This window comes from Austrofundulus limnaeus, unplaced genomic scaffold, assembly GCF_001266775.1.
Source record: "Austrofundulus limnaeus strain Quisiro unplaced genomic scaffold, Austrofundulus_limnaeus-1.0 Scaffold171, whole genome shotgun sequence".
NCBI lineage: Eukaryota > Metazoa > Chordata > Actinopteri > Cyprinodontiformes > Rivulidae > Austrofundulus > Austrofundulus limnaeus.
In genome coordinates, this window is record NW_013952573.1 from 610593 (window position 1) to 622011 (window position 11419).

Below are 11419 nucleotides of genomic sequence, written 5' to 3' on the forward strand. Positions count from 1 at the left end.
CTCTTGCTCTCTGTAAATAAAGCAAAGCCACTTCCTCGTCCGACATTAAACAGAGCCCGACAGAGGAGGGAGGGGCGGGGAGGCTGTTGCCGTGCAGCGCTWYAAGAGCTGACCTGCGTCTGACCTCAAAGTGCACAAGCGACCAACTTCAGCGTTAGCTGCGATTTTGAAGGTGAAATCGCATTCGGTGTAAATGCAGCATTAGTGACAGAGCATAAGATGTAGCCTAACTGAAACTGTAACATTTGTGTTGCAGTTTAGTTGTTTAGACGATAACAACGATCAGAGTCCCTGACAAGGAAAATTTTTGAATTCAGGTCACAGAGTGGAACTTTTAAGGGAAACTCCCACATAGGTGTGAAAGCGCATCTGCGCAGGGCAGCTGCAGTCAACAGTTTTTCTGTGCGAGTAGATAAACAACAGTAACAACGGCAGAGTAGAGTGCTTTTGTGCCATTTACCCTTTTTCGACACGAATGAGCAAACCAACACCCACCTTGGACCAAAATGTTTGTGTGTTTAACATTTTTGTTCATGCTGACACTGCAAGCATGATGCACAATTGCTGGGGTCTGTTTCTTTATTATTGTTATTATTATTTTTTGCTCCCTCTTTTTCTGTGCACATTTTCGCCAGTCACAATTCACACCTCCTTTTACATTTTCCTCCCACTCCCGGTGAGAAAATGCACTCTCACACAGCACATATGATACTTTGGGTCAAAATGCATTGAACAATCTTTTCAAATGAGACAGTTACGATAGTTTTTCATTTTCTATCTGGCAACCCAGCCTGGTATGGAAACTACAGCAAGAACATGAATATCCATGTAAAAGCATTTTAATAATGTTGATTTGTTGATTTGCCACCATAAACATTGACAAACACTCAAACAGATGCAGCAAGTAGTCTGAATCCCTGTGCACAAACATCAAATATATTCTAAACTGATACTTTTTATCATCACTTTGTAAGTTGGATAGTATGTGATGATCTGTTTGTGTTAAAATAATCATTAGATGTTCATCTACTTTTGATTAACTTTAAAGTCAGTCAGATTTAAGATGACAACCAAAACAAACAGACCCGAGCAAGCACAAAAAATATGTGTCACTCTACCTATTTTTAAGATGTTGGGCTAAATTTGACCAGTGTCTCTGTCTCTGGTTAGACCCCTTCATCCACTTATTTTGTCTGTTCTCTATACTGCAGAATCCTGGACTCTAAATGCTGAGATGGAGAAAAACAATGCACATTTGAAATGACCTGCTACTGACGCCTGCTTCAGGTCCACTGGTACTCCCACACTACAAATGCTGAGGCCTTCTTTGGAGTCCATGCACTCACTGGAGAGCATGACTACTCCCTTAACTAAAGCAAGAAGAAGAAATTGAAGCATCCAGGTAGTGAGGGCAAAGGGCACTCTGACAAACATGATCCTTTAAGGAAAAGCTAAAGAAACGTAAAGGGGTCATCCTCCTCACCTCACCAATGAGTAGATGTCATTTGTAACTTGACGGGACTCCCTTTCATGTCTCTTTCAGGACTGGCCAAGGTGGAGGTTGCTGGGTAAAAGTTGCTTATACTGCACCCGTGGCAACAAGTTAAAGGACAGATGATGGTAATAAACGTTTATAAGTTTCTCTCAGTTATTATTTTCAGCAGATTCAGTTTAGTTAGTTTAAAGACAGTGGGATCAGGGTTGAACAAGTTGCAGTGGGAAGTAAAAAAAAAAGAAGAAAATGACTATTATGTTGTTTTCATTGTATTGCGTTGGCCTTGGCTATGCTTTTTGAGTTCACAAAGATAAATATTTTTAAAAGATCTCCACTTTAGAAAATGTTCTTTTTTTATGGTTGGGATGTGCCATTTCAGAAAATCTCGGTTTTTAAAGGATTTGAGGTACTATGGACGGGACCTCATTACATTATATTTTTCAAAAAAAAAATTTAAACTAATTAATTTTAAGGTAGCATGGGTTCATGACTTTTACAGAAAAGAGAAGGATAGTTTTGATAGCTTCCCTCAAAAGATCAATTGAGCAGCAGCCGCTTGCTTTCATGTTTGCGCCTGACTTCAGTCCGTCTGACCTTTCAGTGCCGTGCAGCCATCCTGACTCCCATCAGAGTGACCTCATATTCCCCGGTCAGAGGTTAAAGTCTTATCAGACATGTTTTTGAAAGCAGCCCATAGGGTCAAGGGCTCTGCTCGCCTCTCCGGTGACGAAAGAGGAAACAAGGGATAGGGTTCTGGCAGTAAACGAAGGCGGGAGGGGTTATCTGGTCCTCTGCGGGAACAAATCGATCTGTTTGTGTATTTGTGGGGTGAGAGAGTTCATTGGCCACAGGCCCAGCAGAAGTGCTGAGGCAGCGGCTGCAAGTGTTGTTGTAGAGGCTGCCCTTAAAATTATTGCTCATCATATATTTTGCTATATGTCATTTGCTGGATGCTGGTAAAAAAAAAAAAAGAACTAAAGAATAATAAAACTAAATTAAAAATACAGACGAGTCATTCAACCAGGAGTGGTGGTACAAAATCAAAGTGTGTTGATGCTGCCCTCTGGTGGTTTTGTATGAGGCTGCATTAGTTAATACCAGAAAAAACACACGCATGTGATGAATTAATAAGAAAAATCTACACATCATTTTTATTGCAAGAATTACACAGTATGAGTTGGGAAAATATATATAATCTGTTTGTGAAATATCCGAATGTGAGATAGTTTGCTGCAAAGCCTGAATGTATTTTTTAGCATTTTAGTTCATTTGATCACAGTCAGTTGCAAAGTAATTACTCTGCATTTTTAATCGCACTAAAAACAGACAATGTTGGTGATTTTCTACATTAACATGTGTCAAAATTGAATTCTAAAGCAAATGCTGACCTATAAAACTTTTAAATGTGTAAATATTCATGATTTTTTTTTTGCCTAATCATGATGATCAATGTATGTTTACACTTAATCCAACAAGATTTTAAAGAAGGAATTCACACATGGGAACAGTCAAGTAAACAAGCAAAACAGCAAGTACATGTTAGTACACAGTATATACAGTACATGTGCATTTATTTCGGATCCAAGATGAGAGAGTTTTAGAAAACCACGGAAACATACTATATCTGTCATGCACGATCTTCTGCAAGCTTCAAATAACGTTTCACATCTTTTGAAGTGAAGTTCTGTGAAAAGGCTTGAAGAATTTATTGCTAAATTTGTTTTAGATAAAGTAACAGCAAGGGTGTTCAGTCATATATTTGAGGAAATTAACAACTCACACACAATTTCTATCTCATTCAAACACGTTCATATTATCTACACACACACACACACACACACACACACACACACACACACACACACACACACGTCAGTCAATGCGATTTCAGTGCTGTTTTTTGGTTAATATGGCAGTCAAACATGAAACAACTGTTTTTGGATACATGGAATTTCAGAAAAACTCAACATAATCTTTCAAATTTTATAAATAAAAAAATGGGCTTAATAACACACAAATGGATACAGTAATAACCTGAGGAGAGTATGGTATATATTAAAAAGGAATGCATGGTATTTACAAAAGAGTAAATGATAACTATCTGCAACATGAGGGTGGTTCATGAGTGATGAGTGTCTGTCACCAGTGGTAAGTCCCATCCTTCTCATTAGTAGATTTAAACAAGGTAATAGGTGTGAATAAAGTGTAGTTAAATGTGTGACACTGGAAGGAAAAATAAAACTAAACAGGACGTAAAGGCAGACAATTTCAATTCAATAGCACCTGACTCCCACAAACAGCCCTTAGAAAATGAACACCAGTTAACCAGTTTCAGGGGCTTGAACTCAGTGCAGTGGTAAACTGGGCGCCATTTTTTTTTCCACACGTTGCAAACGTGTTTCAGCTCAGAACAAAAAGATAAAAAGACTCTTTGGTCTCTGTGTTTTTGGTTTGTCAAAGTTCCGTCTTTGGCTGTTCCTCTTCGTTCACACATGCCAGGCGGGGAAGTAGCACCATCAAAACAGGAAGTAAAGCATGAGTTTAAGAATGCTGGAGTTGGGGGTTAAGGGGTTTATGTCCTCTTCATGCACACTTGACAACGGCTTATGTGTGTTTGGAGATTGCCTGCTTTAAGGGTTGTTGGGATGGGTTTCCTGATTGAGAGAAAAAAAAAACAACAATAAACAACACTGCAGCCTTAATAAAATGTACAACAAAAGCAAATAAAAACTGTTCAGCTCATCTCCAAGGCATAAAAAGAACCATTTTACTGCCCCTTTTAACATTTTAACCTCAGATACCACTGGAGGGTGTAGTTATCAGTATTCATTATTTGAGACCACCTGTACATTAAGACCATGTCATCAAAGACAAACCTACCAGAGGTTGACTTTATACACTAATATTTTTGTTTTTAAATAAAACACTCCATGCTCTTAAATCTTCTTTTTCACATTTAAATCATTCAGTTGGGGTCTGTGTAAAGTGGAGCTGCAATGCTTTGGTCTGAATTCCTCCTTATTGTAATTTGGAAGACTTGTCCATCCAGCATTACAACATTGGAGCCAGAGTCTGACCCAGAGCCAGAAGAGAAGGAAGACAACAAAACTGTTTTTTGTAAGTCCAGATCTTGTTTGGCAATTCTGTCACAAGTTCTGTGACTAACAGTTCAGAAAACATCGTAGAAAATAGGGAAAATCTGAAAAGTATGACCCAAACTGAATATAAAGTTATCTATGCAACACCAGGAGAGACTAAATTCAAATTTCTTGCACTTCTTGAGACTCAAAGTACACAACAAAATGCATTTAGCGGCTAAAAACGTGGATCATGCATAATTTGTCCCCTTTAAGTCTGCGTGTGGTCTAATTTACCTAAACATATCATCGTCTTCGATGGTGGCGAGCCAGAAGCTGTAGGAGTTGGCGTAGTAGTTGCAGGTTCCTCGGCCGTGACACTCGATGAACGGAGCGCTACGGAACTCCTCCAGACAGGATCCAGGAGAGGCCAAGGCCTGGCCTGAACCCTCAGCACCTGCACTGGTATGCTGCATGGAGATACACAAAGAAAATTTCAACTAACTGTTTGCTTTTTTAAAAGATCGCTTTGCTTCAAGTGAGGAAAGTTATGCAATGGAGGGTAAATTTCAACAAGTTAAAAATGCCACTTTTTTCGCTCTGGGAGTCGTATTTAGGACCCATTCCCAAAAACCTGCCTGGTTTACTGTCATTCAGAGTCATTTAACTCACCATAACGAAGGAGTAGCCAATCCACAGAGAGTCCCAACCTTCAGGGCAAGGTGGGATCATTATGGTCTGACTGTGAACAGCTATCACCATGGCTGGAGCTTCACATACAACACACCTGCACATACACACATGGCATTAACATGTTGTTAAAACTGCCAAACCCAGCTGAAGCCCAGTAGGATATAAAGAATGGCCAACAAACCTGCTAATGAAAGGTTTGATGCTGTCCCCGGTGATAGGCGCCATGCTCATGGGCATGGGCTCGGGCGAGGTGAGCCAGTACGAATAATCATTCCGAGAGGCAAAGTTGCACACGTTGTTGATGTTGCAGAACAGGAAGGGCATAGGGCTGAACTTTTTCAAACAGCTGCCTGCCGTACCTGAAACAGAGACATCCACCAATCGTAATACAGCCTCAAAGCTTTTCCAAGTTTCTCCTCGACATTTCTGCGTGTTCCTTTTTGTTTCTCTTGTCACTGTCCTCACCTAAGTCTTGTCCATGGGAGCGTTCATTGCCTTGCACATAAAGCAAGGAGTAGCCGTCATAAATCAGCCTGGTCCCATATGGACATAATGGAATTTCCACCGCTTGGCTGTGACGAGTCACCAGGAAGCCATGCTCCATGGATGACGGGCCAGGTGGACCGACTTGACCTGGAACACCATCGGGTCCTGGGGGGCCAGGATGTCCTCTGGGTCCTAAAAGATCAATAAGTTAGAAAAATGACACTAAACTACAACCACTTTTCATTTGTGAGAATGTCTCACCTTCGGGTCCCGGTAGACCAGGCTCTCCTTTGGCTCCTGACTGACCGTTAAACCCAGGGAGACCATCATCACCTTTGGGACCTGGAATACCAGTCACACCTGGAGAAAAGACAAGCATAATTAGCTTAAAGTTATTATCATACATCTATTTTTTTATCCTTTATTTATACAGGAAGATCTCTTGAGACTCATTGTCTCATTTACAAGTGAGATCTGTTACATCCACCACAACAAAGTAACATAAAAACAATAATAATACAATTTACTTAACACTTCTAAAAAGCAATACCATACATCATCAAAAAAAGGGTTTTCCTTGACAAGTACAGGTGCTTATGGACAAATTCTCAAATCTGTTTATTAAAATCTTAAACTCCCCAAGCGTGACCAAATTGGAGAGCTTCAGGTCCTGCTGAAGCTTATTCCAGGTGTACACAGCAAAAATAGGAGTGTTAAAATTTCAGTGTTAAACTTTTGGGTGTTGATTTAACACCCCCAGTGTTATTTTAACATGTTCTGAGTAAACTGACACACAGTGTTGATTTCCTCAGTGTTGTTTCAACACTGGACAGTGTTAAATAAGCTCCTCCCACTATTAAGTCATATATGACACTTAACAGTGTTGTTATATGACACCTTGCAGTGTTGAAAGCAGTATTCTGAAAAGCCCCGCCCTCTTCCACCTCATGTCAGACAGACCAGTATTTACCCAGCATTCCTTGCTGAGAAATCTTGCAGAAAGGATGTTTTTGCATGTTTATGACCATTAAAGACGTTCATGAGAGTAAAAATTAGTTGTTCTGGTTAGTTTTCTTGTTCAGTTTGATCAAGTTATTCAACTTTAAGTTTATGTTATTGGCCATAAATCGACACCATGTGAGAGGTACTTCTTGTTGTGTGAAGAAGGTTGACTCCATTATACTTTTCTACTAACTACTGAGTTGTGTACAAAGTGTTTGATATTAAGTCTGAGTATTAAAGTGACACCTTGTGGTGTCAGTTAACCTTTTAACACCATAATTTCCTTTGTTAATAACAATAATAATAACACACTAGTGTTACTTTTAACACTTTATTTTAACACTGTTGAAATGTTAATGTGACACCCAATATTGTTGAATATTAAACACTGGTTGGTGTTAAATTTACAAAAAAAGTGGGTGTTAAAATTTAACACTTTCACAAATGTTATTTTAACGCCAGCAAGTGTGGACACATATAGACACTTTGTTGGTGTTGAAATTAACACTGGCATTTTTGCTGTGTAGGGTCCAGAAAAAGAGAAAGTTTTTTTGCCAAGCTCAGTACGCACTGAAGGAACACTGAACGTAATAAAGTCCTGAGAACGAAGACTGTGGTGGTGTTTTTTGCATGAAAAATAACACGTTAAGTACGGTGGAACCAGTTGAAGGATGGATTTATAAATGAAAGTGCACCAGTGTAAGAGTCTGCAAGTATGTAGAGAGGGCCATTTGACTAAAGAATTAGAAGGTACAACAGTGAGTGGGGGCTTTTCTACCTGTGATAAATCTAAGTGCTCCATGATAGACAGCGTCCAGCAGACGTAATGAGCTGGCAGAGGTTTTCATATACACAATATCCCCATAGTCTAAAATACTCATAAAAGTGGCAGAAACAAGATCTTTTCTAGCATTTTTGGAGGAACAACTTTTGTTTCGAAAAAAGAAGCCTAGTTTTAACTTGAGTTTTTTAAGCAGGTTTTTAATGTGGGGCTTAAAGGTTAATTTTTCATCCAAGGAGACGCCAAAATATTTATAAGATGTTACAAAGTCTATGGGCATACCCTGTGTGGTGGTGATAGAAGGGAGAAATGCAGGCACCTTCTTCTTGTTAGAAAATGACATGCCCTTAGTCCTACTTGCATTCAGTAACAGTCTAAGTTGTAATAGTTGAGACTGAAAACTGTTGAAAGAGGACTGCAAGTTCTCATAAACAAGGGCAACTGAATTTGCACGACAATAAATTACTGAATGATCAGCATAAAAACGCACAGACGCACTTGTAAAACCATGGCCCAAATTGTTAATATAGATGGTAAACAGTATAGGTCCTAAAATGGACCCTTGTGGACCATTTTGAAAAATGATAACATTTCAATCCTGTATAATATCATTATGGGATATCTGAGGAACAGTATTTGTTAGGACCGACTCTCAGCTACCACATCAAAGAAATTGAGTAAAATTTGTAAAGCAGGCTGTGTTGTAGTCATTCTTTTCCTGTTTAAGGTTGATTAGCTGTGGTAGCCATCTATAATCAGGTTGATTCTAATTTTCATCAGTTGTAGATTCACATTTTTTTCTAAGAATTTTATTAAAAGTTCTCTAGTGGTTTTAAAAAAAAAATTGCTAGCAGACAAAGAGGGTTAACTCCAGCAGTCAATGACCAAGTATCAAACAATGCATTTATATGATCTGCAGCGCTCTGCGGAAGTGATGGAGTTAATTTGCTAACACGACAAACAAACACAGTTCACATGTAGACACACACCGGTGTTCACATTACTGCCTGTTTTCTGACAGCAGAACAACAAAGCTCACCTTGCTGCCCTTTCTGCCCAGGGAACCCAGATGGCCCCTGGGGACCCGGTAATCCAGGATTTCCTGGGAACCCGATGTCTCCTTTTATTAACATCTGAGGTCCAGGGGGACCAGGAGGACCTTCATTACCTGATAAATACAATTGTATTAGAAGGTACCAAATATAATGTTATCAGTAGATGGATTTGGTATTAAAACATCAACAGTATTTTCCTCTTTTGTCACCTTTTTCTCCGGGGAAGCCTCTGTCGCCCACTTCTCCTTTGAATCCAAGGTCCCCAACAAAACCCTTGGTACCTAAACATTTTGTAAAAGAGCTTTATTTGTTATCATTTGTATAAAAACTGACAAACCCCATTTTGAATGTTGTACAAATCAAGTAAATAAGCAATGATGGATGCAATATGCAAATCAGCAAATTTACTGCTAAATAAGACAAAAAAAACAATGATCCTTTAAATAATTGTAAATATGATAAGACTTATTCTTCTCTAAAGAAAATAATATACAGTAGATACATTTTAAAAGATTTTTAGACTCAATCAATTTTGACAGAAGAGCAGATTAAATACTCTGCTGTAAGATCTGCAGGCCTGCCAGAAAATTGTCTTTAGCCAGAAAGAACATACGTGCAAACTGCAAACGAATATATACAGCCCAAGAGCTGAATTATTTGTTTCAAATATTCTAAAAGGATCTATGTGAGGGATGTGGTTGGCAAATCCAACTCAGAATAAAGAGCTGTGTAAGATACTGAGGTTTGCTTCACATCAACTTCTTGTTTTTGATTCAACTATGAATTAATTCTGCATCATATCAAAAAGTGCCTGAAGATCCTTTAAGGTTATTTGCCCAAAAAGTTTAAGATGACTCATAACACTTGTCAACAAATGACTCAGCAAGAGTAATCCAATGGTGAAAGAAAGACTAAATAATTGCCTGTTTCTGATATTTCTTAAAGTGTTATGAAAGAGGAATAAATTAATTTAAGTGCATTCAAAATATTTAAACATTTAATAGACCAGTCAAAACATTAGAGGACAATTGTGTAGTTTTTTTTAGAAAAAGATCAACCAAATAAAATAGTCATAAAAAAATTAATCGAGGGTATTCTTCAAAAACATCTTTAGCAAATCTATCTGTCAAAGACATTCAGTGAAAGACAAAATGTTTGAAGATGTGTAAAATAAAACCAATATTTCAGTGAGATGAATGAACTTAAACTTTTTTTATGACTAAAGGACATGTTGTGGACACTGTGCTAATTACAATCATATTATGAATCACACTGCAACAACTCACCTGGGAAGCCTGGGACACCCTGTAATCCTTTTTCTCCCTTCTGACCATCAATACCTGGGAGACCAGGTGGACCCTAGAACCACACACACACACACACACACACACACACACACACACACACACACACACACACACACACATACTCACACACACACACACACACACACACACACACACACATACTCAGTTTCTGCAGCTCTTACTCTCATGTATCAATAATATGTTTTGTAATTAATGTGTAAAGTAGGAAACAAAGTAAGAAAATAATCTAATAACATACAGAAAGTCCAGGAGCTCCAGGGTCTCCCTTGTGACCGGACTCTCCCTGGTAACCAGGTGGACCCGGGTCACCTGTCTCTCCTTTTGGGCCATCTCTGCCAGGCACTCCAGTAGGTCCTGGTGCTCCTGGGAATCCTGTTTTATTTTAATAGAAAATAAGCTGTAATCTGTATTTTGGCGTTTATAAACTTTGTTACATTTCTGTCAGGAAAACCTCCTGAACTTTAGAATGTATTTTCATGTCTTGTCAGCTGGTAACACAGTACCTGTTTCACCAGTTGGACCTGTCTCTCCCTTGTCTCCTTTAGGGCCTTCTTTAGAGATGCCTGGAAGACCTGGCTCTCCTGGCTCTCCTTGGGGTCCCAGCGGACCTGGAAGTCCTTTGTCTCCTTTAACACCAGGGATACCTGGCTGACCTGGCATGCCAGGTACACCTGCACTACCTTTGTCACCTGGAGAAGAAAAAAGAAAAAAGAAAAATCAGGTTAAATGTAAAATCTGACTTTCATCACCTGATCATAGAAGTTAGAGATGGACAAGTTCTCACCTTTGACGCCAAGAGTTCCAGGAGGTCCAGGCAAACCTACACCAGGTGTACCTGCAGAAAAGAGTTAGTGAAGTGAGTTCATTTTATTTCAAATGAATACAGAAACTCAGTCATGATTGCTGCATTTATAATCTTATTTTTCCCCAAAGCAAATTCTTAGCAATAGATAAATCTTACATCAACATCAAATGTATGAAAACAATTTAATTATTGGAGCACACTGCTTTAAATTGTAGTTTAATAAACGTTTTGTGTAGCTAGGGTTTCTTGAGTCATCACATGTTCACTTCAGCTTCCTTCTGAATGACAACTAACCTGGGTCTCCTCTCTCCCCAATGGATCCAGGGATGCCATCCTCTCCAGGGTCACCTTTTTCTCCACGAGCACCAGGAGGCCCCTGTAGACCGCCTTCACCTGCAGAAAAACAAATGTACTTTTGTACATTTACTGTACATTTGACTAACAAAGACATCAATTCACCTAATGTACTGCTATCAAGATAAAACAAATCATCCTGCTGTTACTGATATCAAAAGCCAAGCAGAAAGTCTTCAAAGTCCTGATTTTTTTTAAACATGGAAATTTTGGTTATTTATACTTTAGTGGAGTAATTATTTTTCAGATTACTTTTTACTTCTACCTGTTACATTTCAATTCAATTATCTGTACTTTCTACTCCTTACTTTTTAAAAATGCAAAAATTATTTCATTTCTATTT

The 11419-nt window shown here is 38.8% G+C and overlaps 1 protein-coding gene across 1 annotated transcript in view; it reads right to left on the reverse strand.

Annotated features, from left to right (window-relative positions):
* Positions 1–2619: 2619 nt before the first annotated feature.
* The window catches only part of col4a1 (collagen, type IV, alpha 1), a gene marked incomplete in the record, with an annotated part of 65375 nt that continues 56575 nt past the window's right edge, over positions 2620–11419 (reverse strand). The window contains 13 exon segments of the mRNA XM_014017515.1: positions 2620–4149; positions 4870–5042; positions 5245–5359; positions 5447–5624; positions 5731–5943; positions 6013–6111; positions 8574–8702; positions 8799–8870; positions 9876–9948; positions 10156–10289; positions 10421–10606; positions 10702–10752; positions 11017–11115. Of these exon segments, the coding sequence (XP_013872969.1) occupies positions 4068–4149; positions 4870–5042; positions 5245–5359; positions 5447–5624; positions 5731–5943; positions 6013–6111; positions 8574–8702; positions 8799–8870; positions 9876–9948; positions 10156–10289; positions 10421–10606; positions 10702–10752; positions 11017–11115 (1604 nt within the window).